The sequence below is a fragment of the Rhyacophila brunnea genome, unplaced genomic scaffold (genome assembly GCF_057557595.1).
Source record: "Rhyacophila brunnea isolate RB1 unplaced genomic scaffold, BYU_Rbru_1.0 scaffold_3, whole genome shotgun sequence".
Taxonomy (NCBI): Eukaryota; Metazoa; Arthropoda; class Insecta; order Trichoptera; family Rhyacophilidae; genus Rhyacophila; species Rhyacophila brunnea.
In genome coordinates this window covers 1,567,075-1,586,000 of record NW_028232965.1, presented here as the reverse complement: position 1 = coordinate 1,586,000, position 18,926 = coordinate 1,567,075, and the positions used below count along the sequence as shown (strand labels likewise).

The window sequence follows — 18,926 nt, the reverse complement described above, 5'->3', positions numbered from 1 at the left end:
TACAATACTATTTCACTAACACTGACACAGATTACAATGCAACACACCGACTTATCAACACACATACGTTGGTATGTCACAATGTTTCACGAGTTCTGCATGTTACTTTTTTGTTGTTATTTTTTATTTACAGTACTACTTACATTATGAGGAATTGTTTCCGTTCTAGAATTCAGTAAGGCTTCCTTTCGCGACACAGTTTTTCCACCGGATGCAGGCACTACAGGGGACACTCAAAGCACACTGACCATTCAACAAACTTACGAGTTTTTCTTCTCATTAAATTGTCAATCTGACATTTTTAATTAGGTAACTACAAATACGACAGCAGTATACCCATTGTGTATTAGTTTAATTGGAAAAGAACACTTTTAAAGAGTTTAATTTATCAAATTAAATTTTTTTTATTTTTTACATATAGTGAACATTGTAAATTATTAATTTAATACATTGGACGCTAAAGACTAGTCTAGCCTAACGCGTAATGATTAGGTGGTCATTAGATATAATTAGCATGCTATTTAAATGTGGTAATTAAAAGTAATTATCTAGTCAGCAGTCAATGTGTTAAGACGTTCACAACATGACATTTAGAAGAAAATAAACATTAATAAAACAGTATAATATATATAAAAAAGATCAGCATTAAACAGTAAAAAAAGTGTAAATACAAAAAAACATAAATTAGATACAAGGAAGTACCTACACCGAATTAGCTAAGCAGACCCTATTTTAAGAATTTATAAAACAATGCCCACCTATTCACATCATTTTAATCGGACCATTTTTACTAGTTAAGCACTGCTTGTCAAGTCTAATATAGTAATTTTTTATTTTTTTTAGACCTATAACGAATCATGACAACTTCAACTATTTTCAACACCCACCGTTGAGTAGTGGGCCAATGTCAACATCTAAAGCCGTATGTGGTTTTTAATGTGTGTTTGATCCGGGGCAAGGACCTAATCGGTCATAAACTATGTACGATACCTGTTACGATAAAATACAGAACAAAATGGTAATTTACCTACCAACGAATTTACATAACATAATTATAATATGTAATTATTTAGTTGTCAATACCCTTAACTGAGAATTTTTGATGTAGGTAACTAAATTAATTTATAATTGGAAGTGTATATACTACTATAATGTGTGATGTGATAGTATATTTTAATTCGGTTATAAATTATAGTGACACTTTAAAAAAATGTCAGTTTATCGAGGCGTAATTTATTCAGTTGATAATATTACTTCAACAAACGAAACCTACCTTGACATTGAAACTAAAAATGTGCATTACTAACTTTATCTATTTGACGCGTTATTATTTATATTTATATTACCTTTTATAAGACATTTACAACAATTTATAAGAGTCTAGTAGTCTAGTTCTAAAATTATAATGTAATTTAATCATACAACGCTTTCGTCAAAGTATAACTTTTCAATATGCAAATGAAAATCGTAATAATAGTTAGTAGCGAGTTGAAAACACATTGTGATCGAACTATGAATTCGCAAGTTACTGTTTTGCATGAAAATTGACACAGTTTTCCGTTGGGACTGAAACTCGGCGGCTGCGATATTTTCTCTTCCTTCTACTGTTGCGCTTTTCCGATCGAACGTTTTTCCGGAAGTTTCGTTTTTTTGATACCAAGTATTTTTTTAAATATTAAACAAAACGTGACGTATTAATTCTACTGTTAAGTACGTATGAATACCATAACAATTGATAAATGATATGTATTTAAAAAAAATTGTTTTTTAAATTGGATTGTGACTATATTCCTTTAAACTTGGAAAACTATACTCCATTTACTGTCAGTACTAAGTGAAAATGATTTATTTTACTACTCACATAGGTACCCACTTTGCGTCGTTCACTGTCAATTAATTGTTGATGGGAAGATTGTATTAATTTAAATAAAACACAATATTATATAATAGGTATTCCACATAATTCATCTACGACCAGGACCGGTTTCATCCGATTAATAGCAGTTCAGAATGTACAATTGACCGAACGAAACTATTCCTTAGCATTACTAAATTATGTGGGATATGTATTATAATTTATCATGTTTTATTTTAGTTAATTTTCATGTGTCACCTAATTTGATTTTTTTAAAACATTAGGTACTTCTCTAAATTATATGGTTTTCATTTTAGAATCAAAATCAATATTAACACTTTACCTATTGCACCTGCCAGTATTCATTTACGTCGATTTTCACTGTATAAAAAAATGCTAAACACGATTGATTTTTAAATCTTTTCAAAAGTGAAATTTTCTCAGAAATGCTTGAAGGGAATGTCAAAAAGCCCGCTTGCCATAGGTCGCCTTCTATACTGGAGAAAATGTACCTTTTCGAAAATGGTAAGTTATTTTTTTATACAATCTGAATCTTTTCAAATTTAAATATTCTAGAAATCTGCGAGAATGATCAGTCATTGAAAAATTCACATCATATAAAATGTCACATATTTATGTATTTATTGAGTATAGACATAAGATTAAAAAGTAGTCAAAACTATGTGTAAAATAATATCTCGCCTCTAAAACAGTCTAAACCGTCATCGGCTTTTTCGCTTACTTCACGTGTGCCAAGAGACATAAACTCCCAATACGATGATTAAATACATAATACTATTATGTTTTTTTAGTTTTTGTTTATTATGTTTTAGTTGGGGGCGGTAAGAATTAACTTTTATGAATAGGTATATCGATCTAAAATTCTAAAACTAAGTCCAATCGCTGCCTCGTATTTGATCCACATATAAATCGGTTAAAGAAATGAAAATGAATAGAAAACAATGTAATACCATTATTACGTACAATCGACTATGCTGCAATACGCAAATAAATAATCCACGTCTATACTATGACGTATTTACGTTAGTTTACACATGTATTGTAGTTTTTAATTAATTCATTCTAACATTGTAATCCTACCAATAACAATAATTGAAAACAAAAGAAAAAATATTACTCTTTGCTCATATACATAACATATAACTTCGATAGTTTTGCCACAAAACAAGGCATAGTCGGAGCGGCACCGAGCGAGATAAAGCGATGCAGTAGGCTTAATGTTAGTACAATCGAGATTAAAAACCGTAACAATAATCACGTCGTCCTACCTAAAACATGCGCTTTAGAAAAAATGCAGCAAAAGAAACAGTTTTTTGCGTTTTCTCTTGTTTACAGTTGTGTTTTGATTGTCACACATTTACCTACACTGTATGAGTAAGTATTTGTAATGAAACATCACTTCCTATAAATTAAAATACTTCTAGAATAAATATGTACAACTACATTACTACATCTTCCATAACAAAGAAGAGTCATCATAAGGCGTCGTACTTCATATAAGGTTTGTCGTCATTAAAAGGTCGATGATTAAATTCCAGCAATATTATACACATACCACAAGATAGTAGATAAGTGGTTTCAATACAAAGATAACACGTAGTGCGATTAGGTAATAGAAGGCAATGTAAAATCGGAAGCCCGTTTTACAAAGAATTTACTTAAAGTAAGCATGTATATTTATATTATAATAAATGTACGGTAACCACATTTTTTTGGAAAGGGGGTCAAGTAAAAATATATTGTTGGTATATCTTTAAATCAATATACATATTATGTTGTATGGATATATGTCTACAGTTGGTATGTTTGACGACTTTATTAAAATATTAAAATTACATAATACAAAGTTCCAATATTATGATTATGTATGTATGTTAATAAAATCCACTTAAATTCGATGTCTCGTCTTATATATGCAGACGATGTTTTTAAAGATACAATATATAAATAATATATTCATGTAGTATTCAAATAGTAGATGTGAGTAGGATTGGTTACATACTGTCTTAAAAATCATATAAATGCTGCTATTAGTTTCAAATTCGATAAGATCTGTTTTTACTTTTCTGACATTTTTCTTGATTCTGATTCTGTAAGTATTTTTCCGTCGTATGTATATAAAAATATCAAATCCAGTTCGGTTCGTTAGTTAAATGGAATTAAACTGGAGGTTGATTGTAAAGTCGTTTATATTCATCAGCCGCCATTTTTTTATATTGTAAGACTAACTTTAAACAAGAGTTTTTTTTATTAATTTTAATGACGTTAAGGACATTTTATTAATTATTTACTAATATGTTTGTAAAAAAAACTCTGTTGGCAGTCCTAAGTGTGCTTGGCGGTTTTTTGCAATGTTCTCAAAATGGCGGAAAATTGAGATTGCCGACTTTGAAACTATCAGTCTCAAAAGCAATATCTGTTCTTATTTGTATACATAAGATGTATCCATTTAAATGCGATTCCTTTTTTCATATACTTACAACCAGAAAGATTATTTATTAATAAAATAACAGATATTAGAGAAATTCATTTAATTGCGATGTGTATTCTGCACAAGTCGATTCAATTAAGTGAAAAATCTGTGAAATTTGTTTGTAAATATTTGAAATCAATGCATTTATAGGGTTTTTCGCCTCTGTGAAGCTGTATCCATAAGTTCTCAAACGGATATTTAATGTTTAAATAATTACTTTTTTATTCAACGAAGAATTCAGAAGATTTAAGAATGTAACATTCTAATCATTGAACATACATATATAATTAGGTACATCAATAATTAGAATGTTGCATTCTAAATGTTGTGAATTATTCGTTGAATAAAAAACGTAATTAATAAAAAATATTAGCAAGTTCAAGTAAGCTACAACAGTAAAATATCTAGGAGTGAACCGTGACGTCGATTAGTAGTTAAAGTAATATAGTTACCTACTTTGGTTTAAAATACAAAAACCGATAGCCAATCGTAGTTCAATTTGGAAAGCGCTCCAGAGAGTATTATAAGAGCCAATAGTTAAAATGTGTCGTAAGTATGGCAGCTTTAGCATAGTGGTCTATGTGCGTGGGCGCAATACCCGAGAGATGCACGTTCGATTCCTGCGTGGTGTCTTACTTTTTTCTATTGGTTATAATAAGGTAATATATTTTCTCAGAAATGTTTTCAAAATTATATATGGATATTTAATGATTTAAATGACAAAGAACAAAATAAAGGAATACACTGTGGGTTTTAAAAAAGCAAATATATCTAAAGCATGACGCCAAAATAATAAAGGAATGTTCTCTATAATGAAGCACGTAATTATGGTCGCTGTAATTTAATGTACCTATTATTAGTCAGTAAGTCATAAGAGGATTATGAAAACCGCATTCTGGCACATTTTACATTATCCTTTTGACCGGTCGCGTAATAAGGGAAGTGTTTAAACCGAATTATTAAAATATTCATTTACAACGAATTAGTATTCGGCTTCTTTGATTTTGTCATACTTTGATGTCATAGTAAAATATCTCACACGAAGTATGTATGTAATAAATTGAAACAAATTTTGTTTTTCGGTTTAGTGTACATTTAGTTGTGGTATTTAGTTGGTGTGACGGACAGTGCGTTTTTAATTACATATTAAAAATAATCGTGATTATTACTCGTTTTGTAAATGTTTTCAAATTCAGATATCAGCCGAAGTGTTATTGAAATTAATAAAGTGTACTTAACTACTACAAACACAGCCAGAAATATTACCATATAACCAAGTCGGGTAAGAACATCTAAAAAAACATTGTTTACATTGTTACAATTACCTATCTTGTTAATGCAAAGATGTTTATTAATATGTCATAATCATAATATATAATAATCAAAGAGATTCTTTTAAAACAAGTTTCTATCTAATTTTAATTTATAGGTCAATCTAATTTCTATGTAAAACGAGGCGCAATCACAAGCGCACGTTGATGCAAGCGATAAAAAGCTTTATTTGCATGCTCGCTTTGAGTTTACCGTTTGCAGCTGGCGATGTGATTTGATTACTTTTAGCATTCTTTTTTTTTATTCAGGAATAGGTACTTTGAAAATTATATTGAAATGAAGTTTTCCCCCTTCACATGCTGTATGTACCAATACCAATTGTATAATACTTATTATTTCGCTCTAATGGTTGCCTTGATTTAATTATATGAAGAAAATAATGTCGTATTGTTAGTTACTTTGCTTTTGTATATATTTTTTTATTGTTTCAACTGTATTTTTTGGTACGTAAATACTTACGAAATACGTAATATTAATTTAAATAAAACAAAATATATAATATTAGTTCCACTTAGTTGGTTAGTAATAATAATCAGATTTCGTCCACATCAAAGAGACTTTGATATATAAACCAGCAATTTTTAAAAGGCAACATTATTCATTGAAGAGTATTATTTAAACTAAATGTACCCTAATTGTATTTTATTTGTATACACTGTTCGCAAAGATTTGATTGTTATTTATGAATTAATTGTTTGTATTTTCCCAAGTTTATATGTATATTATATGATTTTTAATGAATCTCGTATGTTAAACGCAAACGTAGATTATATTTGTTAAACGTCACTACATTAACGAAACACGTGTCTATACGAATTGATAAGTTTATATTAATAAAAATATCACGAATTAGTACTAAGGCGTTTAATATCTTGATAATGTTATCATTTCTGTTATCATCAATCCATCTAAATGTGGACATATTGAATCAAACACTATTAGGCCAACTATATATTTATTGATAATAGTGTCAATTTATGCAAACGGACAACACTGCGGTATGGATAATTAATAAAAAAAAAAATAGTAACCCCAGAAAAATCGTACGGCTAAAATTCAATAAACCGGCTTAATATATTTTACTATCGCAACTGGTTATGCATGTTAAATGATGAGCGTTATCACAAAATTACATAATATGCAACATATAATATTATTATCTCTAAGTTATCAAATTTAAGTAACCGGGTGCTACTAAACATTGACATGCACCACTATATCTATGAACCTTTCTAGTTGTGTTCCGAAAAAATGGGAATTCAATTTTTATGTCGTCACGAATTTTATGAACGATCAAATGAGTTCGAAGCCGGCTTGAGAGTAGGTTTTGGGCCCTACATCGGTTGAAGTTCAGCCTTATGATGGAGAGGGTTCAAAATAAATCTTTGAGTCTCCTTTATTCCAAGCTATATGGATTGGATACATCCGTGGCTTTATCCAACTGACTTTATCTTAGGTATGCTTACATACTACCTATATTTGGGCATGTTTTTTTCGACTTATACACGGTGTAAATTAGAATTCTGCCAATTTCGTAGTATTGACCCGTGTCCCCCTGGTAACTATCTGAGAAATCGAGAACAGCAATTGTTTTTTTGTATCAAGGACTAACAACCTGACATTAGTAATGCCGATCTGCGCATCTATTCTATACACAAGACTGCTATATAGGCCGCTATCGGCAGCTATCGAGGGTAGTTTTTCATTTTTTGTATCGAAGTATTAACACTTATTGTAACAATTACAATAAGTTAGCCATCTAATCAGTGAAAACTGTCTAGCTCGCTCTAAAATTTAACACAGCCAAGAGAGGTGCTGTTAAAACATAGCACTTATTGTAACAATTACAACTAACTTATTGTAATTGTTACAATAAGTGCTAATAATTCGATACAACAAATAAAAACTACCGCCGATAATAGTATTGTGTATGTATATAATAGATGCGCAGGAGGTCAATAACAGCGTTCAACCAAATCAATATATTCCACTTGCGTGACGATGAGTTTAGGTGAACGTTGTTTTTTATTATTTTTTTATTGGAATCTACGTAGCTCGTTCAGCGTACTTCCATGTACTTTTTTTTATTGTGTTTCTGTTTATTCATCTAATTAATTTGTACTCAGTTTTTTTTAAGTATTACATGTGTATTTATTTGTTCCCCTTCCCCCTCGTATGTAATTTTAATTTGAAACAAACTTGGTTCGAATACAAGAAAATCGAAGAAGTGAATACCACAATAAAACCATTAAAGAAAATGATGTTTATTTTACAATTATAAAAGATAAGTTTATCGGGTTTTCGCAATCCATGTAAAAAAAATTGGTAATGGAATCACGACAATACAAATTTAACCTCAAACTTCTGATAAACAAAGGTTGCATTGCGTTGGCGGTTGACGAAATCGCAAGGAAAGCAAGAATTCTTTATACGCTTGATCAATTATTGCAACCTCGATCCCGCCATGTTAGCTGGCCTATGCGTTGGTTGAATGAATACATAAAGTTAGTTTTGTGCAGTGTAAAGGTCGTGTTTTAACAATGCCTTTGGGTTAATTGCCCAGCGTGACACCCCTACCCCTTCACCGGCTCGTCTTAATTATTATCATTTAGGCTCTGAGTCATTTTTGTGAATCATAATTAACAATCTGGGACAATGACTTTTGTCCTTTCGTTGCTATAAACAGTATAAACTATCCTGTTGATGGAAGGGTTAATCAATTCACATCAGTATATTTTTTTCACTAAACGCAATATACCCTTATTAATTTATTGTGTATGACTTCACACGATTTTCGGTATTTTTGACACCCGACACAGGTACTCCGCTAAAAAATCTTTAACCCAGTCAAAATTACCCCAGATTTTTGAACTTCGTAGAAAATTATTGATTGTAGTATATATTATTATTCTTAGAAAAAATGTTGTAACAAAATAGTTTGTTGGTTTCATCACAAATCATCACATTACATCAGACTCTTTCCCCCTTAGATCATATCATCATTAGGGATCGCAATACCGGTATTTCAAAACCGTTATTCAATTATTTATCGATACCGAAATACCGGTTTCAAAAATCAAAAATACCGGTATTTTCGGTATTTAGAAATACACGTTTATATTGTGTATGCGATGCGAAGATGAATTTAATGTTATTTTTCAGTAATACCACTAGGTACTATATTTTTTTATAATTTAGTGTATAAGATTAATGATGCCAAAACGTAAATATATTGACTGAAACCAACAAAAGTTAAATAATAATAAAACAAAATCCCTCAAATATACTTACAGAATTGTCGCGATGAATTAAAATATTTCGAAAAAGAAAACATTCATGGCAAATATTTCCAATTATTCTATAACAATAATTGATCCAACGTTTATAGTACCTACATCCGACAAAATGTTGAATTTGAGAGAGATTTTTCTGTAGTACCCGGAGTATTTAAAAAAAATAGTGTCTAGTTCTAAAATATTATGATCTATACTCTATACATAATAAAGATCAACATAATAATCAATGTAGGTAGGTACCTACTTTACCTTGCTATAAAATAGTGTTTTAAATAGATTTTGATAGCGATAATTACTGGTAGGTACTTCTTTTTTCTATAATATATTTCGACGAATACCGGTATTCAATAAGAAATACCGTTATTGATATTATATTTATTCGGTATTGCAATTTCTAATCATCATAATATTATTATATAGGCGACACCATAATATGAATAAGTTGAGATTGAATCCCTCTCCTTTGTGTAAGTTTAGAGAAAACCAAACCACTAAACGTGTTGTTAAGACTCCTGTCTCCTTTTGCTGGAGGACTTTCTACCATCCAACAAACTAATGGAAATACGATGACGAGGTGCCCTCTAGTGATTACTTGAAACTACGCATCAGAAAAATTAATCATTCCATGCTATAATTTGTGATTATTTTTCAAGGGCATGTTTTATCAGTGAAATACTTGACACAATGTAACTGAATAAAATTAAGTTACAAACAATATCAATAATTATGACATGTATTCAAGTATCCAGAACAAACGCACATATACATGATACACATCAAATAATAATGGTTTTCTATGGACCAGACCTCTCAGTCTAAAATTCGCGAAGTTAAAATAATTAAGTACCTATAATATTTACATATTATAATGATTTAAATTACAGAATATTGGTTTAAACTCCAGAATCTCACTGTACAGTGTCACCCCTCCAAATTTGACCATTTGGGGAAGGTCTCCTCTAGATATCTATAGATTACGGAACCATTTTTGGGCGGACTCATTGTAGTATGAGCAGGGTCGATTACGAATGGATCAATTTCTAGCACGTAAGATCATTTTATAGCCACCGTTTGACAACTTAATGAATACTTATCATTTTTAAATAATAGTCATTCTTACTTACTGATAGACTAATAATAATGGAAGATGTCCTTACCGGCAGATATTATTAGTAGATCAATACTCTAATAGATATTTTTCTAATATTCATATAACTTTATTCAAAATGTATCAACCGTAATTGTATTCAGCAATAAACCTTGCCATTTTCTTCAAACCATCGCTGTGTTTTCTATCGCTCCCAAGACTACCAGGTCGCAGACGATGTCTACTGACGCCCAAACAATCGGGAGGGAGAACCTACACATTTCTCCCTCTCAAATTCGACCGGAAGTGATGACCTGAATAGTGTTGTTATGATCAGTGACGTCCCGTGGGGGTAGGCAGATTGAGCGTCGCTTTGGGACGGCAGTTACTCTAAGGGCGGCAAATCGAGGAGAATTATTTGGAATATATAGAAATAGCTACCTAAAATTAGTAATAACGAAAATATCTTTCCATTAAAAAAATCAGCTTACTGGTTTTATCGGGTTCGCGATATCTAGTTTATTTCCGTTCCCTTCGACGTACTTGGTGACCAGAAACGACACGTGCAGATTTGCGAATAATTAGTCTAGATATTTTATTAGTAATATATCCATACAACACGTTTCTTAGATATTGGACTCATGACAGGATGATAAAAACACTGTATAAAATGAGGCGGCTTTTTGGTGCTGCCTAGAGGCGGCATTTTATCTAGGGACGTCACTGGTTATGATCATAGTATCGTATGAATATCTAATATTTTATAATCATTAAAATAAAGAAAGAATAGTTATATAGTTATCATATATGATAGTAATATTTTTTTTCTGAGAACACGAATTTAGTCAGAGAACGTTGAAAATATTTATATAAGTACAATTTATTATCGCATATTTAATTTAAATCTTTTTCGTCTAACGTTGTGTCCTCAGTCCTTCATCATATATTTGCTCACGTAAACATAGACTTTTCTTAATACATATCCATTACTGGACAGTAAACTGATACAGGCATGTTATTTTTTCTGCATACGAGCGGTAATTGTGACGATTGTATTCATTTCCACGCGACAAGCGACCTTGTTGACAAATAAGCCTTTTAAAATAGTTCATCTATTCTATTCAATGATTTGCCTTGCCTTTAACTATGTCCATATTGATTTATACATTTATTTATAATATGTGCAATGGTAATGAGGTTGGAAAAATACAGCAATTAGCGAAGTTACTTAGTTAATTTTTTTCTGTTTGATTTACTTCTTTCTATGTTGCCTGAGTTCTTTGTAAATCCGTGCAGAAGTGGTTAATATCTTTGTTATTTAAATCAACGTCTGTGTGTACAAAAAAACATCATTTTACTTCCACAATAAATCCATTATTTATATTCGCAACCACGCGGTACATTTTACAACGTTTTTATTAGCTCGTATTGTTTGTCCGGTGGTTGTTTGTCCAGTACAAATCTTGCAATCGATTTTTAACTAATTTCCCGACTAGATAGACATTTGAAACTTTTAGAATATATCAGAACACGATGCCAATGCATTCTTTTAATACTTTTAGCCATCTTTAAGCAGGATTGAATTCATTTTCAGATAATTCTGTTTTGTATGGAAAGTTATCTCAGAAAAATCCGTAAAAAGTAAAAGACTAGTATTGGTTGCTAAGGGGGTGGTCCTAGCAACTAAATTATTAATATATACGTGCGTTACTATGGAAATCATAATGAAATGTCAAAATGACATTTCAGTTTTCTATATTTGTTTGTTTGTTTTTTATTTACTTCATATCAAGTACAAGTTTGAGCTTATTGAGCATAATAATTCAACAGAAAATTTAAAAACGTTGTATATAAAAAGTTCTTTTTATCTTGTAATTATTTATGTATAACTGAATGCATGTGAGAATGCGACAAAATGTAATCAATAATTGCAATGGCCGTTAAATTCAAACGAATAAGACATGCAACGCATAGGTTCTCGATATGTTTACGCAATTTAATTGAATGTAATAAAACCAAACAAAACAAAACTTACACAAAATGTGTATGATTAAATATTATATATTACTAAAATTTGATTGACTTATTACTACTCCAAGGGACTTCGACATCAGTCAACGTCTGGGTCATCCATATATCACAAACTAGGGATTCCCATACCGGTATTTGAAAACCGGTATTCCAGTATTTATTTTAAAATTTGAAAATACCGGAATTTTCGGTATTAAGAAAGCACACTAATTTTCGTTATTGAAAATGAATTATAAGCTATGTGCTGCTAAAATGCAAATGCAAAAGATGTTATATAATGAAAAAACAAAATCTATCAAATATAATATTAATTATAATTGTCGCAATGAAGCGAGTTGAGCGCGAAGCATTTAATTACCTTTTAATTACCGCATATAAATAACATGCTAATTATATCGAATGGCCAATTAATTAGTGCACAACAGGTATTCCGTCCGCGTGGATAGGATTAATATAATTTCGAAATAGTAAACAAATGTTCAATTATTCTATTATTATTGAAGCGTTGAATTTAAGAAGCTATTCCTGCAGCCGCACTTATTTCCACTTGATTAATTAGCCTTTTTGAGGGCTTTTATTAAAATCATCAATATATTCCAATTATTTGTAAAATAGAATATTATGAACAATAGATATTTTTAAATGTCAATATAATACATTTTAATTTGACATTTTAATAGATATAAGTATTACTTCTGTTTTTTAATGTTTTAACGAATACCGGTATTTAATTAGAAATACCGAAAAACCGGTATTCACATTTACATTCGGTATTGCAATCCCTATCATAAACCACTACTCGTCAGTTGACTGTGTTGTTGTGTTGTGTACTATTTAAAAACAAAGATAGTTTACGTCTTAGTTTATGGATTATCTTTATTTATATTTATTATCTATTATGCCATTTACAAATGATTATAGGTATACTATTAAAATGTTCTAATATTGTTCATAATATCTCAACTTATGTGATCTGAATATATTCATAACTATTTTTATTCGTTTATAGCTCAAGGAACTCCACGTTTTATTGCAGATGGACACTATTAAAAATAGTCGTATTATAGACATTGCTCAAAGCATGTATGTATGCGTTCCTAGTACCTATTGTGGACATGGTATTATTTTTATCATTCTAGATAACAGCGAATAGCCAAACATTACCATATATGGATATAATGAATAAATAAGATCACACTAATTATTACTCAATAAAATAATTGTTAACGTCCATTGTCTGGTGGAGATGATGTCAGTTTGGCCTATTTTATTCCAGTTCAATTTTGGATGTTTCTTTAGCTACGATACCGTAAAATTGTCTGAAGAAAGAAAGAATAAGAGAGAATAAAAGAGAGAGAAAGGAATGTAAAACAAATAAAGACATTTTAAATACAGAACATTCCAAACAAATGAAATGAATTTTTCTGTCAGAACAATGAATTGATTAAAATTATTATGTACCTATATTATTATATAGGTATTATATTACTATTATTATATTTCTTTGGTGTGAGAAGAAAACCATTAACTAGTACTAAAAAATACAAAAGAGTTTTCTTTCACATTGTATTTTATTGCTACCTTCAACTTGTATTTTTCGTCATAATTCAACATGTTCTAAATGGCTAATTAGCACATTAAAGATAATTATTAAGTTTTACTTCTGTGTCTGTGGAGATCACCCTATTTTTTCATCGTTTAACCTTACATACCTCAATTTTCCCCTCCATTATTAGATGCAGTATATTCTCGTATTTGTGACCGAGATCTGCAGTCTTACGGCACTGAATGATGGTGAGAAGTTATCTAAAAGAGTTTCATTTACAAGAGCGATTTACTTCATTAATTTGATTATTCAGATAACTTTAAGTGCCTACTTATTATTTATCATTATCATTATCAGACGGGTTCGACTCGCCGCTAGAACCCCTCCCCATTCCGTACCTATTTTCAATCATATCTGTCATTAAGGCTAAGGCCACATAGGCAGGTGACATATCCTAGCGAACGGACGCACACTATACTATCGCAACGGCCACACTGCACGCTTCGCGCCTCGCTACGTGATTATTAGTCACCTCGTGAGTCTCCCGGCGAGCAAACGTGTTGGTTATTTTTATTGTGTCACCTAGTGATTTTGCAAGATGGCGGATGTTTCTTCAGTATGACAAACGTCAAATACCGTATATTTTGAGGTTATGAATAATGACGCATGGGATGAATTGACATTATGCATCCAACAAGTTCGAATTTGAGACTTTCGAAATTTTAAACTTAAATTCTCTGTGAGAAGTAGCTTTCTGGTTAGTTTTGAGAGTAACATATCGTTGTTGACTTGAGCGCTCCCAAGTGTTAAATGAATTTGTACCTAAGCACGTAGCGTGCAATGTGGCAGTAGTATTTTTTGTAGATAATCGTAGCACCTAGCTCAGCACTAGCGAAGCACCTAACTATGTGGCCGAAGCCTAAACAAATTAATTGAATCATCAATATCCTCAGCTGTCCAAGTAAAAATAATATGTATAATATGTTTCTTGAAAACAATCGTTGTGCTGCTCAGATAGTTATAAATTAAATTATTGGAAAAATTATATTATTTCCTGACCGTATTTTCCTTCTTTCGGCCTTCCTACTAAATATGTACTGCCGATGCCTAGACCTCTTTGTAGCTGTAAAAGTGTAAAGCAATAATATTAATCGCATTTTTCTTTGATTACAGTTGCCTCTCCTGGCCGCGTGATGGTGCTGAATGATGGAGGAGTGACGGGGGTGGGCGGAACGGGGGTGAGCGGTGGCGTAGACGTCGGCGACGGCGGCGGGCTCATAGCGCCGCGACGCCTCGTCAATCCATGCCTCGAGAGCACCCCCAGGCAGGACCTGCATAGAGAACTCATGTTCAACCAGAAAATGTAAGAGTTAACGACGTCTGCTACTGAGTAGTGTGAATGCACCCTTGAAAGTGTAAAAGAGAATACTCGCTACTAACTGATGAGAAGGGGCGTGTTTTGAATTCAATTCTAGTTTCACGACTAGAGAAAATTGCGAAACTCAAACCTAACTTTTGAAAAACCTTATGACTTGTTAATATCCCCATATTATTCTTTTAATAATCTGGAAACAAAATTGTCAACTATTCAATATTTTCTCTTTACATCCATATTAATAATATCATCTTCCTCATTACTACAACTGAAATTTACAGGTGTTGCTAATAATCTTCTTTCGTCTGAAACGATCTTGATTTGGTTGGCCTAGTCATTGTTAATTCAGTCATTTCCTCGACTGTATAGCTATATCTGGAAGTTACACACCTCGTGACAACCATCTTTTGATGTTTTTCAAATCACTTCTAACAACTTTACTAATTTAACTGAATAAATTAACATTTTCTCCAGCATAAACAGTAGAATACGCATACATATAGTATAAGATCTATTAGTCAGATTTTTCTTAGTATCTCTAACTAAAATTCAATAAATAAAGCATATTGGAGTACTGCATGTACCAAAAATTACGTAGGTATATATAGAAGATAGAGCCTACTTTGAACTTCCATTAACAAGATAGCTGAAGCAAATGCCAGTTTGTCATATTTCCCAGATGCTATGCAACCAATAAATGATGTTATTTTGACATTTGAAATGTTTAATGAAAGTTAGTGGCAGAGGCGAACTCGTATATTTAAAAACAAAACAGCACTTTTTTTAAGTAAGTACTTACTATATTTACCACGAAAACTGAATGTTTATTATTTCTATATAAATTATAAATAATATTGTTTTTAAATTGTATCTTAATGTATCATCATCAGCCAAAGTCAGCAGCTGAAATACTATTATTGTTATTTTAAAAAGTATATCATCGGATTCTTTTTTAATCACAATAAACTAATTTCCTGTGAACGGTATCTTTACTGTAAAAATAAACCTTACTATTCTATAAGTTGTAGGTATTTCTAACTTTTATTTTCCCATAATGAATAATTTTCTTTTAATGCACACAATTATTAATCGAGTTGGCATTTACTTATAATATTAAAAAACCTGTAGAATTTAATATTATTTATATTTTCATTTCTTGTCACACAATTATTATAGAGAAAAAATAATTCAATGCTGGTATTGAATTTTTTCAACTTCATTAGGGCTTGCAAGACTCTGAATGTCTTTTGCCTGTTGGAAAATTTTCGGGATTGACTTGTAGCTAACTTAATCACTAGACTATGAGTCCCCTTTTTTACTTCAAATTCATATATTTAGGCTCCATCTTAATTGAAGAAGGTTTTCTCCAACATCTTATTTACTTATATTTTAAACTTATGACAAAACATATCGTTCATGGAAAAAATAAGATATTCCAGAAAATCTTATTCATTGAATTTATTTGTGGAGTGCTATTAACCTGTTAGCTGTTAACTCAAATGTTAATAAAAAAAATATATTAAATTAATGTTGTGTTATTTTTGTTTTAGTGGAAAAAGTGTTTTGAATCAAAAAAGCGAATTAGAGAAAGCCCTTTCAAAGCACAAGGAAAAACAAAACATTAAACACGAAAAGGATCTGAATGAAACACCAGGTAAAGGGAAAACTCGGAATAATATATTCCTATATCTATTTTCATACTACTGTAGATAAGTATCGAAACATTTTTTTTATATTCCAATCCAGCTTAATATGAATATTGACAGTCATTGTCTATCAATAATAATTATTGCAGTATTATCTTGCGAATGAACATTTATTATTATAGTACGGTATAGTTTGCACTCACCGTGTCTGATAATATTATGTTGAATCCTACAACTGGTCAAAAAATGCATGTGGATTTTGTCAATACATGTTTGATTCAGTTCAAGGACCCAATGGGTTGGGCGGGTGACTAATAACCATTCCTGCGCATCTATTCTATACACAAGGCGGCTATCGAGGGTAGTTTATCATATTTATAATTCAATATATTATATTGAGGTATTATAAATATTACAATAAGTTAGCCGTACAGTTACCTCCTCAATACATAAATATGATAAACTACCCTTGATAGCCGCCTATAGCCGACTTTTCTACAGAATAGATGCGCTGTAAAAAATAAACCGAAAGCAGTCACTCAAAGAGTGAAAGACATGAGTTTGATAATAAGTGTGAATGTTTCTGAATCATATTTTTTCTATAATAAAGAATCTAACATTCTTAAACCTTGTATATTCAGTATTAAATAAAAGAAAAAATTACTATATGAAAATATATAAAACGCATAGTGCAGTCTGCTACGCTCTTACTGGTATTTGCAATATTACACAATTGTTTATCTAAATGATAATGGGTAATTTTATAAATCAAAACTTTCATTAGGCTCAGAAGAAGGTTTGTCGTCAACATCTTTGCTTATGATACTATTTTTTGATTACAGAATTAGAGAGAGCCATTGCAGAGAGAGCGAGGCGTTTAGAAGAATCGATGAATAATAAAAATGGCGGCGAAAAAATTGAGGAGGCAGCTTGCAACCCGCAGTACATAGAAGCGCGAGCCCGCCTAAGACACGCAAAGTAATCTAACACTATTTATTATATAACGGGGGCCTGAGAGACGGCCTGACAAAATGCAGCTGTACCATGCATTTCAAACAAAGAGATATAACCCTTGCTGTGATGGCAGAAGAAGCTTGTGTTCATTACGCTTTGGATTACTGGAAGAAGACATTTTTTATTTCGCAAATAGATATATTACACTTTGATGAGATATAATATACAAAAATCATTCATATTATTATATATTTATACAACATTGAAAAATTAGCTATCTTGAGTGGCAGACTGTACATCAAGATGACTAAATAATACACATATTTTAATAATTTAATATAATAATTATTAATTTATGCCAAAATGAGATTAATGCTAAGAGGCCATCCATAGACGGAAACTGTATGCGGCTTAGAGCCATGTACTATGCTAAACTTATGATTTATATTCATGAAAATATATTTTCACTATGTTTGTAAGTGTAAGTGTATTGTATAAATGGATACCGTCAGATGCTTATAATGTACTTTGTAAAAATATATTTCAATGAACAGAAATCATAAGTTTAGTATGGCACACGGTTCTAAACCGCATACGGTTTCAGTCTATGGATGGCGTCTAAGTTAATAAATTAAAGTGGAGCATCTTCCAACAGAATATGTAAGTTGCAATAATTCACATTTTAGCGTATAGCGATATTCAATTACCTAGTACAATCTAAAAGAAAAAAAAATGGTATGGTCTTAATACCAAAGATCAATAATTATTTGATATAAATAAAAAGGGTTTCAAGTTAAACACATTTTTATTTTGTACAATAATTAATGTTTTTTAAATGAAATTTAAAAATACATCACTTAATTTAAACTATATATGAATAATCCAAAACTCTCTTCGAAATCTTCAAGATGTAATAATAAGATGAATGTGTTCAACGAAGGGACATCTTATAGCAGTTTTAATTGTAATTTAATAAGAATATTTTACGTTCTTTTTAATCTCTTTAGATATCTATAATTGTATTGATTCTTTAAAATACTCTAAAATGTAAGTTAACAATAAGAAATTACAACATTCTTATTCTGTCACTAGATGCCCCTATAAAACTATATTATTAGCACTGCTCTACGCCGTTTATGAAAAAAACTCTTTCTTCAATTAATCTTTTTGACAGAAATTTTGTGAGAATCATTTGCCAATTAATACTAAATGGATTATTTCTTTGAGCTATTCTTACAAGTTTGAATAGTACAGCAGTTTTCCTGTATGAGGATTGATAGGGGAGGGGTCATGTGAGTAGATTATGTTTG

The 18,926-nt window shown here is 30.8% G+C and overlaps 1 protein-coding gene across 4 annotated transcripts in view; it reads left to right on the top strand.

The window, feature by feature from the left end:
- The window catches only part of LOC147067739 (protein FAM107B), a 179,139-nt gene extending 160,804 nt beyond the window's left edge, over positions 1–18,335 (top strand). For 3 of the 4 annotated variants that reach the window (XM_085952747.1, XM_085952746.1, XM_085952744.1), the window contains exons 3-5: positions 14,815–15,004; positions 16,567–16,670; positions 17,505–17,786. In XM_085952747.1, coding sequence (XP_085808873.1) covers positions 14,835–15,004; positions 16,567–16,670; positions 17,505–17,644 — 414 coding nt within the window. In that variant the 5' untranslated portion in view covers positions 14,815–14,834 and the 3' untranslated portion in view covers positions 17,645–17,786. Of the gene's footprint in view, positions 1–14,814; positions 15,005–16,566; positions 16,671–17,504 lie in introns of all 4 variants that reach the window. The other variant, XM_085952745.1, reaches the window with a different exon arrangement.
- Positions 18,336–18,926: the final 591 nt, after the last annotated feature.